We start from the raw sequence: 16,713 nt of genomic DNA on the forward strand, positions 1-16,713 counted from the left end.
GTGCACTTTTGAAAGGTAGATATTACAGTGAGTATGGATTTGGTTCACAGAGAACTCTTCCAATAAAATCCACTCCAGGTACCACAGCGATATTTTAACTTCACAGTCTTTTTTCCAGATTTGGCCATGTTCCAAATGGAGAATGTGTCTAAATAGCCAATAAATCTCAGTGGATATCTCCATATCAAAAGTGTTCTTTCCACAGGTGTTGCATTCTGGCTTTACGTTTAAAATGTCTTTCCACGAGGTGAACAGCAGCCACTCTATATGCTGAAACTGGGGCTCAAGCTCAGAGAGTCAAATTGTGTATTTTAGCAAGTACATTGGACTCCTTATAATTCAGAGATGCACTTATAGCAAGACATGACTCCATATAGTCTAATCCAAAGCTCACATGCCAATGGAAAAGCTCCCAGCAACTTCCCTGGGTTTATGCCCTGTACAAATGCATGAATCTTCTAACAGTAATAACTGGGTATTTAGTAGTGAGCAACTTTTTCCTTTCAAATATTGCTAAATTGTACAAAATGACATAAGTAGGCCCCTACTGTTGTGCTAATCTTGGCATTTTCAGTGGTCATGCTGTCTCTGTGGTGCAAGTGTGCAAATGGCTTGGCTGCTCCCCAAGATTCCAGGTACCGAGTCATGCGGACAGAAGCTCTCATTTTGGCTCCATCAAGAGTATGTCGAGGTCTAATGTGGTGCTGAGGGCTTCTCTTCTCTCCCTGGTTGACAGAGAATAAAAGATGATATCAGCCTTGTTGTTCATTCCCTTCTGAAGCAGGAATGTATTACTGGATACCACATGTCTGCATGCTTAGGAACTTAAAAATGGAGAGATGCTAAGAACCTGCAATTCTTAATGATACTGCTGGGAAATAGCAGAGACTTATTTCTGAAGAGCAGGAAAGATTTGCAATGCAATTATCTTGTATTTGTGGGCATCAGTAATAGTTCTGATCAATATCTTATGGTAGTGAATTATTCATTAAATAGATTAGTGGTCCTGCTTAAAAATAACTATGACTGGCCACAAAATAAAAGTACTACTAACCTTAGGATTGATTACAAAGTAAGTCTTAACATTATGCTCTTTCAGATATGGGTCCCTCACATCTCCATCCCCATCTTCCACTTTGTAAGCTCCATTCAAATGTGCCAAGGTGACTGAAGTGATGTGAACACGGCTGAAATAATATTTTAAAAGAATGACAGAATCACAAATACTGATCAAAAGCATAATTTGAACCTGAACAACCTTTTTTATTAGCTTTTGGATATAGATTTTATATGCTACTCACTTCATTTATACTTCTTCTAACCTCATTTTTAGAAGTTGTAATGGGCATAAATCTAAAGGATTTCATTCACAAAAAAATACTCTTTAAATCACAGGAAATACTGAATGCCTGTTGTTTGTTTGTAAGACAGCACTAATTAGTTCAGCCTTCTCCATGATGCTGATGGCTGAGGACATGGTACCTATGCATTTCTCCATGGTACAAAAATCCAGGTGTCCAAAGGTTAACAGAGAAGCTTCTTACCCTGGGACTCCTCCAGCTTCCATGTGATTTGCCAGAGTAACATCGTGTGACCATACATCGTACTGCCACTTTTGTAGGCCAATAACACCACAAAGCACATTCCCGGAGTGCACCCCTACACGCATATTAATATCAACTCCAGTTGCATCTCTCACTTTCCTGTAGTTGAGAAGAATACTTGTGTTAATATACATAATAGGGCCTTTGTTTTCTTATAACTTAGTCAAATTAGCAGTAACAACAGTGATAACATTTATTTCTCATTGGCTGCATTCTTCTTATGCTAAGATTATTTTTATGTACATTATATTTCCTGTTATCTATATTTCCAACTATTTTCCATAAATACTCATTCAAGTCAACATTTGAAATCTTGTCTTTTATTCTCATTTGAAATTATTTGGGACAGCTGAATCAAGTACTGAAAATGCTCAGTCTCATGGTAAAACGTAGGGACTATTTTTGTTTTACAGCACTCTTTGATATGGCTTCTAATGCAGCAATAGTCCAAAAAACATATTTTGGAGATCTCAAACTACCATTCTGGGCCCTTCTACCTGAAGAGCCTAATATCTACATTGCAGAGTTTTTCATATCTGGTTTCTGTCAGGTCCCACCACTCATGCATGTTTGTTGGAAAATGGTTCTGCTCTGAGAGGAAGGATGAAAAATGCAGTACTTCAGGACATTCCAAAGGTTGCTGTCTCATAGACTTTTTGGGGGTATGGGCTCAGGGCCATTTAAACTGTGGAGAACATACACTCAACAGCCTTCCATATGGTTGGCGAACATTGTACCCACTAGATCATTATACAAAGAATGAGAAGCCACCTTTGCTGTCAGATCACATCTAAAACTTTGACCTTTCTAGTGACTTTAGATAGAGTTGAACTACCTGTTGACCACACCCCAAATCTCAGAAGAGCCCTACATGCCTAATTGGCATTAACATTTCCAGAAGAGGCCCTTCTGAATCACAGATGGGTGAGTAAAGTCAACCAACTAGAAAATTTTCAGACAGAGTTTGATTTTAAAAAAAAAAGCTGAAAGGTGTTTCAATTGTTCCTTCCTCACAAAATGTTTTCTAAATAAACTAACCGAATTAGACCCTTGCTAAACAAAGAAACTACAATACTGAACTAAGTTTCTGGATAGGCAGGTTTAAGATGCTTTAGCAATAACGTGCATACATTCAAACCAAGTAAGTACCCTCAAACTGAAACTTGTCTATCTTTGGAGGCAGAAGTAATTCAGGTAGCTTACAAAGAGCTTCTATTCTGCACTGACAGTTCAGATAGCAGTCAGGTGAAGAGATGCAGGAGAGTAAAGCTGGATTTTCAGTATTTTAATGTTTGGAAACTCCACCTCACTAGGCAACCTATGACACTGTTCAGTCACTCTCACAGTGAAAGAAGTGTTTCTTGATCTCACAGAAAACTTCCTGTGTTTGACTTTGTGCCCCTCATTTCTTGTCTTGTCATTGGGCACCACCAAAGAGCCCCGCTCTACCTTCTTTGCTCTCACTATTCAGGTACTTCAATGCATTCATAAAATTTCCCCCTCAGCTTTCTCTTCTCCAGGTTGAAAATCCTTAGGTCTCTCAGCCTTTCCTCATATGACGAATACTCCAGGCCCTTAATTGTTTTAATGGTGTAATGACAACATAGTCTGGCACAACCCAAAATCTGAAACAATTTCTTTGCTGAGGCTGAGACCGAGAGGTCCGAATTTTTTAACCAGCAGCACAGCTGCAGGTAGAAAAGAGGATTTTTATTGTTGAATGCTTTAACCAAAAGTTCAGCACTTACTTAATGGCTTCACACATGTCCAAACCCATTTTCACACAATTCTTGGCATGATTTTGAAGAGATATTGGCAGTCCAGAAACACAGTAATAGCAGTCGCCTAGGATTTTAATTCTCATACATTCATTTTCCTGGAGAAAAAAATAAGGTGAGATAATCACTTTTAACCTGAATTACCTAAGTGAGAAGTTACTGTTGCAAAGACTGACTTAAATGATGACAGAAAAGTAATTTTACTTAAGCTTGTTTCAGTAGATAATGATTTGGCTTGCTAAAAAAAAACCGTGCTGTCAAGAGAGTTTTGTACGGATGATTCCTCCATGTGTTATGTATGGGTGAAACCAGGAAGCAAGTTCACTGCCAAGCATTTATCTCCACTGCTGTTCACACCTTAGATTAAAGAACTTAGCCCAAGTATCATGTACTTAGTCCAGGTCTTTTTGATTTAAATACGAAATCAAAACACTTAGCCTTCCACATGTACATCTTTGAAGATGTACTATACAATTCTTCATAAAGTAGCCATCATAATCCTATATCTCTCTTTTGAACTCTAAAGGCAACGTAAAGATTTTTGTATTTTTTTAACCAATACTGGACAAAATTTTTATCTGTTTTAGTGTTTCTGATTTCACCTGTACACACAACATGAAGTTTGATGTAATTTTTATACAAATGACACCTGAATAAACATGAAAATCTTCTGTTATATACAAATCTTTTCTTGTGTAAACAAGTGGCTGTGGTCACTAATTAAAATTGCTTCAATTAATACTTGTCTCTCTTGTCCCCAGCCTCTTAAATGCCTTTTCAGAGATCAGAAAAGTGACTGTATCAGTTTTCTATCTTGAGTTTCTTAATCCTTGTTACTGTAAATAATCTGTTTAAAGAGCCACTCATCTGCCATTAAGCTTTACCAAGCTCCATGAGCTGTCCCTGTTGGTCCTATTAATGAGAGTTATCTTGGATTTCACACTGGAAGAAATGCATTGCTGCTGTCAGATCAGAGCCATATTTCTTCTTTACACATTTCAAGTCTAATCTTCCTGTCAAAGTCTCAGAAAAGCTGCCTGAAGGTAGAAGAGTCCCCAAGAAGAGAAAAAAATATTTTAAAGATGACTTACTTATTTAAACTAACAGTAGCAGCCCAGTAGAAACTCACCTTTGCAATCTGATCAAACTTGCCAAATAGCTCATTTAGCATGTGCACCAGTTCACCTGGTGAACAGTCACTGGCCAAGCGAGTGAACCCCACGATATCAGCATACAATATGCTACAATATAAATCAACAGAAACTTGGTCACAGTTTCCTTCTGTAGAACTCAGATTTATCAGTCAACAACAAAACCTAAAAGTCGGCATTCTGGACTTCACAGAGGTATGCCCATATCCAAAACAGCCACTGCTAAACGTATAACAATGAACATAATTCTATTTATAGGTAAAACTACATTTACCGTTTTAGGTTTTTATAGGTAATACATACCTATATTTTAGGTATATACCTATATTTTAGGTATATTTTTAGGTATTAACGTCACAGGTATTAGCTGGGTAGGTATAGGTATGTTTATAGGTATTCATAGGCATTCTATACCTATATTTGCTAGTATTTGCTGTATTAAAAAACAGGAATATTTTCCCTACTCATAAATCAGCAATATAATAATGGCAATTCTTTTAATAAACATTTTTATTATCAGAAATTGTTTAATAACTTTTTATCATTGCAGATAGCTTCTAGCTAGACTTACGTGTCAGTGATAAGCAGCATGGAAATCACTTATTCTTCAGACTACTAAATTCAGGCTTGATTGTTAAGATATTCAAGACATACACTATGTTTCTATTTATCAAGAAAATCCGACCGATTCATACAACTGGGCTAAGGAAAAAATATTTCTTATTGCTAGTGAAAATTAACTCCCTCAAAAGTCTTGGAATACTTGCTTAAAAAATGTAATTTCTAGGAATGCAACTCAAATTAACTTGTCCAATCAAAATAGGCAAAAAATTTGTAAAGATAAAAAAATCATTTAAATAAATGGTAAATTATTTTTTAATGTCTAAAAAATTTATAATTAATAAATAATTAAATTTATCAGCAGACTATTTTCTCTCTGGTACTGTATAAAATATATATGTGATACAGCTGCCCCTATTTACATTATATAACACCTGATAAATTATTCCAGTAAATTACATATTCATATGACTGACATGAATTTTGACTAGCACACATGAAAGTAGGATACCTGCTTTAATCTGAAAAACTAAGGCATTACAAAGAAAGCTTGTAATTGTGTGGCTTTTTCTAAACAATTTCCTTCTTTGTAATGTCATTTTTGTCTCTCTTCTGGAAAATGGAATTATTAGCATTTCATCAAATTAATGTATCCTAAACATTAAGTTGTTGGAAAATATATGAAAAATATTTTCTTCATTGCTCTCTTAACGCTTTATTTTCAGAATTTTGCTGAATGCTGTTGATACATTTTATTACAGTAACAATACCTGACATTGGTGTGCCTTTTGACATACAAATTGTGGAAGTTGTTGGTGTTTTCCAGCTGGCCTGCCTTGGGACCTTGTAACCTCTGAATGATCTCTGCTTTCATTTCCATGGCAATGTGAGCGGGCAGTAAAGAAAGTAGAAGACGCTCCTAAAAATTAAAAAGATACATCCATGATTTCTTTAAAGAGAACACAATTAATATGGAAGCACTACTGTGCAAGACATAGACTATTGTCAGTACCCTAGAACATTTCCATGAATCTTGCTATGCTCTCCAAAATCTATCAATTCCTTAAAGAACTTGACATAGATATACACACATTTTCAAGCAATATCTAACTTGTTGAAGGTTTTGAGTATATTAGAAAAAGCTTAAGCTAAATATAACACCTGAATAAGTTATGTGCAGTAATTATTCAATATCTGAGTAGGATGCCGGAAATATGGATTAGGAAATCAAGGAAGGACTGCGACAACTGTTCAGAGGACTTCAGGGAAATGCAGTCCAACTAAGCCAAGAGTAGACTACATCGTTTTATTTAATGTATTTTAAATGTTTAGTGATAGTTTTAGCAGTTGTTAGACTGAGAATGAAAAGATAAAATCAGGACACAGAACATATTGAAAATATTGGACGTTTACAGATTATTTTGATATGTACTCTCCTCTTACTTTAATATGGCATTTGATTAACTACATTTTTTTAAAAAAAATCACAGAATCTCAAGGGCTAGAAGGGACCTCGAAAGATCATTCAGTCCAGGCATCCTGCAAGAGCAAGACCACCTACAGCAGGTCACACAGGAACTCATTTAGGCAGGTTTTGATTGTCCCTAGAGAAGGAGAGTCAACAACCCATCTGGGCAGCCTGTTCCAGTGCTCCATCACCCTCACCGTGAATAAATTATTCCCTGTATTTCTTTGGAACCTCTTATGTTCCAGCTTGTACCCGCTGTCTGTTGTCTTATCATTGGACATCATTGAGAACAGCCTGGCTCCATCCCCCTGACAACCGTTTTTATATGAATCTAAAAGGAAAGGGATTTTTTTTCAATAAACGCTACAAGTTTTTCCTTATCTTTTGTTGGTATTACACTCATAGTCTTCTCCTTGTGAAGCTCTCTTACATTAGTAGCTTTTAATTTTTATCTGTAACAGCTTTTGATTGAGTTCCTACTTCTCTGGAAAACTGGAACAGCACGGGAATAGCTGGAATTCTGAAAAAAATCCCTTCCTGCATTGATCATGTTCCACCTTAAAACTGAACAGGAATTTCCCATTTTTTTGTAGGCAGAGCAGATAGGCTAACTCTGGCTAAGCATAAAAAACCAAATCCTGAAAAAGTGAGGAAGAAGGTGGCTGTAAAAGCCCTTGACAGAGTCTATGGGAGAAACAAGCTAAGCCAGAAAAGATAAATACCTCAAAATGTGCATAGTCTGCAGGTGCTACTCATAGTGATGCATTCTGTGGTTCACAACATGTATTTTTGCAGAGTTTGCAGTTCTATTCATGAAGGTACAGGAAAAAGTGTAACCATTAACCCAATGTTCTGCCTGGGGTAATTACTCCTGAACAGGTGTAGCGACCTTGAGTAGAGCATGGCAATAACAAAGCTATAGACTGATAGTTGCAGCTACCTCAGCTATCTATCTCTGTCACGTATAATGAAGACTTTCCACTTCTCATAGCATTTGTGTACCTGTAAGCATAGCATTAACTTCCATGAGGCACTATGAAACTGGTCCTGCATACCCTTTCTAAAAGTCTCTCTTTCTGTGAATCAAAACAGAATCTTGTTTTGTAGCTAAGTAATAAATAGTAATAGTAACCAATCATTTTCCTTCTTTTTTATTTCCTTTGGTGAGATCTAAAATAATTTTGGTTCACAGATATATGGACAACTTTATTTCACATACTAAGGCCCATCACATAAACAGTAAGATGAGTCATGATTGACTGAAGGAGGCAAGAATAGAACAAAAAACATACTGTTTTTCTACTGCTAGGATATCACATGAGAAGAATATATATGCCTTTTCAGCAAAAAGTTAATATGGCTTTATTTCTTAAATGCAATATTAATTTAATATGTTGAGGGGTTGTAGAAAGTCCAAATCCAAGAGGCTGAAGATTTTAATTTCTAATGTAGTCCATTGATCCTTGGTGGAGGTATTTTGCTAACCTATAAAGAACACCTGCAAAATCAACAGATTTTTTTCCATAATGAAAGCTTACTCTTGCAAGTTGCTCTTTATCTAACAAGAAGTTGTTGTTTTATAATATACAGGATGGATTGTCACTTGTTAATAATTACCAAAGACTAGTTAACAAAGAGCTGAGTGCTCCTAGCTCCAATGTTATGCCACTGTGCTTCTGTTTTACCAGGGCTAGTAAAAGCAAACCAGTTCACTGTCTTTCTATGACTTTGCTATGATTCCAGACATGCAGTGAGACAGTCACTCAAAAGTCCAGGTTGCTGCTTGTGTCTTTGAAACCCAGAGAGGCTGAAAATAGGTCTAAGAGAAAAGCAGTGAAAGTTTTTGAGAAAGTAACAGAAAAAGTTTTAGTAGGAATCAGCATAAGTCAACTACAAGCCAAAGAATCATAAGAGGAAAGAGAAAAAGAATGTTTTCATTATGTAGGGGACAGCAGGAGAGATGAGATATTGTTCCTCCTTTTTCTCTCCGGGCTGGACCATTCTGTTTAAAGTCTCAGGCAAGCTGTTCACCCCACCAGAACTTCCTTCCAAAGAATGTTCCTCTTCTTCCATTTCTACTATACAAAAAAGAAGGTTATAACCAGAGGTGGCTTTAGAGAACTGCAATTGATGAAGCACACTGCAAAATATCCTGCCATGTGCAACTACACCTAAATGCTTCAGCCATCCTCTCCACCACACAGGCTGCAAGTGTTCACATTTCAATTCTGAAGTTGCCACTTATGTGACAATGTGTTATGAAGCCAATATGTTATGAAGATTTATGAACTAAATCTCAACTATTCACAAAGATCGTGACTGGGCTAGTCAGGTAGCCAAAACCAAAACGTTCTCACTCTCCTCTCAAATACATTGTTTTTCTCTCTTTCTGATAAAAAAATCTAAGAAATGCAAAGAATTTAAGAACACTTCTTCCTTCATGTTTTGTCATCTTTGGTAGCTAAAAAGAGCATAGTGAAAGAATCAAAAACAATTGTTAACCAGATTGTAGTGCCTGACGTGCACTGAAATCTCTGCAGACTGAAACAGTATTAGGCACATAACAAATCAACACTGCTGCATATATACTGTCTCAAAAATATAGAAAATCTACATATTAAAACCTAAGTGAACTGACACACAAGACACTGACTTGTTTATTTGTAGCAGACAGAGAAGCCACTCTCAGAGCTACAGTCTGTAAGAAAAAAACCAATGTACTTCTGAATGCAGGTCAAGATATAGCATTTAAAAGTTGTCAGACTAAAAATAACAGTACTCACTTCTGGTAAAGAAACTGCTGGGTTATGGCAATAATTAAAATTCCCTCATAAATGTCTTTCCCTAAAATATTACCAACATGACATAACAGCCAGTACAAGTGATTCATGCACACAAGACTATTTCCTGACTGTCCATGTTCTCTGGGGCTATGTTGGCCCCTCACCACTCAAATCACTTGTAGTTGATGTCTTTAAGTCTTATGGCTAAAAGATAGAGCACATAATCATACTGAATACAACATTAAAAGTGTCTTTCAATACTGCAGGATTAAGTACTCCTTTCTTCTTGGAAGAAGTACCTCTGGATCTCATTAGATGGCTAGCAAGTAGTCATCCCCCCTGAGTGTCTAAGAATTTTCAGTACTATCTGTCAAACCCTCACTTGAGTTCCTGTTCTCTTACACTTTCACATTCAAGTTGATTTCCTTGTCAGAATTTCCCCTGAATTACACAGATGACTTTAGCAGTCATTTCCAGGTACTCATGACTTCTCTGAAGCTTGATATAATTCTAGATGTTCATTTGGCTAGTTACCATATCTCAGTCAAAGATCATAGCACTGTGTCTGTTATTGCAAGGTGTCAATTGCATTTGCAGTATCTCACAAAATGGAGGTCATGCTGTTGTTATGCAGTAAGTAAGCAAGATATCCTCAAATGTTGAGTACAGTACATTTTCTTAACTGCATATTTCACAAATCAAACTCTTCTTGGCCTGCATCAAAAATGCTTTATTTTTTTGCTGGTTTGTTACGTTATGTAAACTACCATTTGTACAAGATTATGACTATCAGTTCTTTACAAAAGCATAAATAATTCTAAGAATTTATAGATTTAAAGGCCAAATATTCTTCCATCTAGTCTGGTCTCTTGAATAATACAGACAATAGAATGTCATAATGAAGAAACAAAGGTATTTTGACAGAGTTTACTGTATTAAAATTAGCTTAAGGCCTTACTCTCAATGGAGAGATCTGCCTTGAAAGGCAGAAGTCAATACTGAACTCCTGTAGGCAGCAAGTCTCTCTCCCCTCCAGAGAGTCCAGAGACTCTCCTGCATTCTACGGAGAGGACTGGTAAAGCTGTGATTTGTTTGCATTCTGCTTAAGACCCCACATCAGTGGCAGAGACTTATTTTGATAATGACCTCGTGTCAGGGGCAGAGACTCATTTTCTAAGAACCTCTAACCAGGGGCAGTAACTATGGCCGGAGGAGGCTGTATCCCATGGGAAGGACTCAATCACTTATCTACAGACCTCTAGCCAAGGGCGGTGATTCTCTTCATTATAACTATGGCCAGAGCAGGCCATGTCCCAAGGAAGGAACCCAGTATTCACAGGAGCTATGACTGTGGGGAGGAACCCACAACAAAGCAGCTCATTAAACATATGCCCAGAAGAGGCCGTGTCCCGAGGAAAGGACCCTGTATCTGCAGAAACTGCAGCTGCTGGGAAGAATCGACACCGGAGAAGTTCATTAAGGACTGTGTCCCAGGGGAGTGACTTGTTACCAGAGCAGGGGAAGAATGCAAGGAGTCATCCTCATCTGAGAAGAGAGAAGCAGCAGAGCCCATCTGTGAGAGACTGACTACATCCCCTATTCCCTGCCCACCCCCACCCAGCCATTGAGGGGAAATGAGGTAGAGATATCAGGAGCAGTGACCTGGGCCCGGGAAGAAAGGAAGGATGGGGGAGGGAGATCTTAAAGTGCTGGTTGTAATTTTCTCATCATCCTATTCCCTTTTTGCTTTTATTCTGTTCTATTTCTTGTAGAACAAACTTTTCTACTTTCCTCTCTAAGTCGAGTAGTGGAGTCTGTTTTGCCTGGAACTGTAATTGGCAGTGAGCCCTCCCTGCCCTTGTCTTAATCCACAACAATTTTGCTTATCTTTTTAATCCCATTCTGCTGAGGCCTCTGCCATCCTATCAAGATCAGGGGTGAATGGGGGCACTGAGCGAGAGACTCTTGTCATGCTTCTGTGATAGCTGGGCCAAACCATGACACTTTGCAAATACAAAACCAACATGGCAGCATCTTTGGTTTCATACTAATTATTTATACTCTTCCTAGCTAGAGGCAGCACCTTCCTTTGTTGGGAGGACTTTTTTTCTTGGAATACTTCCAAAACATTGTCAACAGCCTTGACAAAAACAGGCAATGACTTTTTTCCTGACATCTAGAAGTCTCCTACATTTTACAATTTTTGTCATATTGAACCAATTTTTTACATGTGTAATTGTTGCTTTTGCTTTCACTCATGGCTAGTACAGACTTCATGCCACAGCTGACATCTTTTGTGATGACAGAAGTCTGTTCATTAATAGCCTCCTAAAGGGGTCTCCATTGCTAGCAACATTCATCTATGTTTGGTTTTTGTTTTTTTACCTATGAAGATTTTTTTTTTTCAGATCCCCAAGCTCTGCACTGTATGACTTTTAATCTTCATGATCCTATAGGTGAAATTTCAAGGCTGGCAACACCAGTAGTCAATATCAAAACCAGAAAAACAAATAAACACAAGCAGAATAATAGTGTGTATCCTCTTAGTCCTCACTACTTTACCAGACATGGGATGAAAACTCCCTCATGAAGATGTTTTGCAGAAAACAAGCCCTGTGTTTCTGGGAGCTCCAGGGAGAAAGGGATGCCCAACAGGGGCTACCAGCAGGGCAGGGCCCAGCCCCACAGTTAGGCGAGTGGAGCAGGACCAGGGTGGCTGCCAAGGGCCCAGGTCATCAGTCCAGACAATGGTGACACGTCCACCCAGGTGCTGGGCCAGGGCCAGGGCTAGGGCCAGGATTAGGCCCAGTGAAGTCCAAGAAATCAGTTGTAGGTTGGGGCCTGGACTGAGTCCAGACTGAGCGACCTGTGTTCAGGTAAAGGCATGGTGGTGGTTTTATGGGAGCTGTAGCTGAGGCCAAGCCAAGCAGTAGAGCTGCAGCTGAAGAGCAGCTTCCAGCAGAGGGGCCAGACAGAGAAACACCTCCAGGAGGCTCTGCCCCAATGAGAGGGGCTGCCCTTCCTGTGCTGGCCCCAAGCTTCAGCCAGGCCTCCAGGATGGGGTGCTGTATCTTCATGTCATTTTGTAATGGTAAAACATCTGTGACAGTAGAAATATATACACTGGTTTCCAGGCTAAATACACATCATTTAGCACTCTCAGTGATCCTAGCTCATTTGCTTCTGAGAAATTCTGAGAATGCTCAGTTAACACCTAGCCAGTCACTTTCATCTCCAAGTAACACTAAAGCTACCTGAAAGCACTGATTCACTGCAATAGTTTCAGTGTATCAGTCTGTAAGCTCATTTAAATGCACAGGCTCACCACATATTTGGCAAAGACAAATTCCTTCAAGGAACTCAGGGGATGCCTAATGTTTATGCATAGATTACAGTTTGCATACATGGCTGTCTATGACTAATTTTGCAGATGGGGTTCACTACACCTTCAGAATACATGCCTATCTGGTGGCTGTTTAAGAGATGACTCATCAAACAGCAAAACAATAGAGTAAAACCAGAACGTAATGGCATACACAGCCAGAGCTGCATAATTAATTGACACAATTTCAAGGTTTGTTTCTGTCTGATCCTGTTAATTCTTACTTTAAGTATTATACATCTCAAACTACTGCTGAATAGAGAGAAACAGCACTTTGCAAAGAATTATAATGAGATTAACCTGGTTATTACTATATCAGCCTTTAATAATGGTGAACAACGCTGACATTTGCTCAAAACAATTATTTTAAACAATAAACCCTTTCACTCCAGTACATCTCATTTTACATTTTGATGAGAAGAGTTTTATGCTATTTTTTCACTAGAATTTGACAAAAACATACACAGCTCTCTGTTCACATCTTTTTCTTCTCCCAAACCATGCATGGAACATGTCAGCGTACACGTTTGAGATGCAGTCCTTTCTCCAAAGACAGAGATGTCCTGTTCAGCTGCCCAGTTTATAGTTAAACTTTTTAAAGAGACAACTCAAAGCAAACTCAAAGCTATTTCTAAGGCACAGTATTGCACTTAAGTTAAAGCATCATATCTGAAACACATTAACAGCATAGCTACTCCATGCTGTTCTAGTTACCTCAGACTTTACCTGCTGATGTTTTAGTCATCTGCTTATAGAATACCAACTAAGCATGCAGGAATGGATTTATTTCTGCATTTAAGTGGTCATTTTCCAGTATTTTATCAGATACCACAGAGATACCACACATTTGTGTGATCAAATATTACTCACCACACCAAAGAATGATCAAAACCAAGGATCAGTCACCCAACTACGCCTGTCAGAAGCTCATAAACAAAGTGGGTCAGAGGGAGTGTTCAGAAGCAGAGCTAGACAGCAATAAAAATGAATCCAAACTCTCAGTCTCTGCCTTAGATTAGTCAAGAGTATAAGCAGATAGCCATCAGCCTGGCCCATACAACAGCCTATTTAAATTGAGGGAGACATTTATTCAAGCAGAAGCTAATTCAAGAAATTTATTTCATTCATATATAGATGAAAAGGGAACCTACAGTAAGGATCTGTCCTACTTCTTGTGAAACAGTGATGATAAATTCTAATGACGCAAGCTGTAAATTTTAACGTCTTTTTTCTGAGCAGCAGTAAGCACCACTCTTCATTCAACAGCTCACTTCCTAGCCTAGGCAGAGGAAGCTGACTCACTCTAGGTAGAAATCAAAAAACAAGCAGATGTATGGAGGGTATACACTGTTAATGCATTCATAAAGCAGACCTTTTGTTCCCTCACAATGGACTAAACAAAAGGGAACAAGAGTGATTTGCATTATGTCTCTATCTCGGGAATTAAATATTCTTTTTTTTGCTTATTCACAGAATAAGTATTTTCTAGAAGTCTGCAAGTTGCTCTTTCAGGATTATATACACTAGCAAAAACTTTGCTCCCACTGGAAAACAGACAAGAGTTGTGAAAAACAATTCTCTTTATTTTGAGGAATCTGATCAGGAAAAAACTCAATACCTTACAGCAGATACATGCTTAACTATTTATGAACTCTTAGTATTAGCCCTAGCACAAAACAAAATTTAACATAAATCATAGTGAAAGTTAAAGCTTTCAATCTTAATTTTCTAAAACTCATAAACAATACTTTCCATGTTACTGTGTGTAGAATTTATGAAGTGTTTTATATGGTAGGTTCCAGTGGTATTTAGGCATATAAGGATGCAGATAGAAACTCAGGCTTAATCCACAGAAAGATTGGGATGGTAAATAGCAGACTTTCAAGTGCCTTGTCACCTGAGGAAAGCCAATCCTAAGAGGACAGACATAAAAGCCTATGTGTGTAATGCACAGGGCAGATTAGAATCCTAGAAATGCAACTGAGAAAAATTGGAGCTGAAAGGGGAGGCCACATACATATGATTCTTTACTCAGAGACACCAAGTGCTTAGCTCTGGGATACAGAGGCCCTTGTATTTGCTTGGAACTCTGTTGTGGGCAAAACAGTCTACAGTCAGGGAATGTTAATTGAACTAATTTACTGCAAACAAAAACAAACCTCTCACAGCTGATTGCAGTTTTCAATTTCATTTTTTTTTTTTTAAAAGAAGAAAATAAACAAAGACAAACACAAAATCATCTATCCTCCTCACTTCCCAGTCCTAATTTTCCTGATTTTTACTGTGATTTACACTAAGTCCATCAAAATTCCTGTGATGAGGTGACAGGTGGTGTAAGAAGTTGAAGGGATCTCTGTGATGTTTCCTTCTGCTACTGTGTGCTTAACCACTTCTTCTGTCTCATGTTTAATGGTTTCTGCCATCCTTTTTCCTCAGTGTCCCTGCTCTAGCCTGGGACACTGATGGGCTGCAATGACCTCAGGTGTGTCCCTGCTCCAGCATGTGTTGTCCATGGGCCACAGTCCCCTCAGGGGTGTAGGTACAACCCGTTTCAATGCAGAGTCCTCTACAAACAACAGCTTGCCTCCAGCCTCCTGCAGCTGCCTCTTTCTTTCTGAACTGTGTTTGGGCAGTGGGACTGTGGACCTATGATTAGATAACATTTTGGTGATCAATGGCTAAGTTTTTATACATAAAAATTTTTTTTCCTTGTTTTTTTTTTTTTTTTCATGCATCCCATAGTAGGCAGGAGACAGCTTTGGCACATGGCAGCTAACTACTGCAACTCCTTGCAACCTGCAGCCACTAATACAAGTTCAGTATAAAGTAGTAGCTACCAGTTCTGCAGTATGCTCCAGAAGTTTTCGTGTTTTAACAGGAAATCCAGGAGTTAGATATGCAAGCAACCTGTGTTCAAAACAGACACCTGCCAAAAGAGACCTCCTCTCTCTTACAGAATCATATAATCACTTAAGCTGGAAGAGACCACTAAGATCATAGAGTTCAAACTTTGTCCCAGCCCCATCAACCACTAGACCATTTCCCTAACTGCAACATCCAACTGTCTCTTAAACAGGGATGGTGACTCCATTGCCTCCCTGGGCAGCCCATTCCAATGCCTGAAAACCTTTTCAGTAAGGAAATTCCTCCTAATATCCAGCTTGAAGCTCCCCAGGTGCAACTTGAGACTGTCTCCTCTTGTTCTATCGCTTGTTACTAAAGAGAACAGACTGGCCCCTTGCTACCACTTCCTTTCAGGTAGTTGTAGAGAGCAATAAGCTCTCCCCTGAGCCTTCTTTTCTCCAGGCTACAGCCCCAGATCCCTCAGCTGTTCCTCATATGAAACGTGCTCAAAATCCTTTACTTGCTTGGTAGCCTGCCTCAGTATCCTCTCCAGCACCTCAATGTCCTTCTTGTAGAGAGGGGCCCAACACTGTACACAGTATTCGAGGTGCAGCCTCACCAAAGCTGAGTATTAGAGAACAATCACCTCCCTACTCCTGCTGACAACACTATTCCTGATACAGGCCTGAATGCCATTGGCCTTCTTGGCCACCTGGACACACTGCTGGCTCATGTTCAGCTGCTGTCAATCAACACTGCCAGGTCCCTCTCTGCCTGGCAGCCTTCCAGCCACTCCTCACCAAGCCTGTAGCACTGCTAGGGGTTGTTGTGGCCCAAGTGTAAGACCTAGCACTTGGCCTTGTTGAAACTCATGGCATAGGTCTTGGCCCGGCTATCCAGACGATCTAGATCTCTCTGCAAAGTTTCCCTACCCTCAAGCAGATCGACAGTTCCACCCTGCTTGGTGTCATCTGCAAACTTAATAAGGGTGCATCCTATCTCCTCATGCAGATCACTAATAGATGTTAAACAGGAATGGCCCCAGTACTGAGCCCTGGGGGACACCTCTCATGACGAGCCGCCAACTGGATTTAACTCCATCGATAACTACTCTTTAGACATCTAACCAGTTTTTCACCCAG

At 39.0% G+C, this 16,713-nt stretch overlaps 1 protein-coding gene across 5 annotated transcripts in view; it reads right to left on the reverse strand.

Moving 5' to 3' along the window:
* ADCY2 (adenylate cyclase 2) overlaps window positions 1-16,713 on the reverse strand; it is a 200,122-nt gene that overhangs the window by 67,466 nt on the left and 115,943 nt on the right. For all 5 annotated transcript variants that reach the window (XM_061995303.1, XM_061995304.1, XM_061995306.1 and 2 more), the window contains 6 exons: window positions 5,865-6,013; window positions 4,512-4,623; window positions 3,353-3,480; window positions 1,545-1,703; window positions 1,055-1,187; window positions 549-725 (listed from right to left, as the gene is read on the reverse strand). In XM_061995303.1, coding sequence (XP_061851287.1) covers window positions 549-725; window positions 1,055-1,187; window positions 1,545-1,703; window positions 3,353-3,480; window positions 4,512-4,623; window positions 5,865-6,013 — 858 coding nt within the window. The remainder of the gene's footprint in view (window positions 1-548; window positions 726-1,054; window positions 1,188-1,544; window positions 1,704-3,352; window positions 3,481-4,511; window positions 4,624-5,864; window positions 6,014-16,713) is intronic.

Source organism: Colius striatus, chromosome 4 (assembly GCF_028858725.1).
Source record: "Colius striatus isolate bColStr4 chromosome 4, bColStr4.1.hap1, whole genome shotgun sequence".
Taxonomy (NCBI): domain Eukaryota; kingdom Metazoa; phylum Chordata; class Aves; order Coliiformes; family Coliidae; genus Colius; species Colius striatus.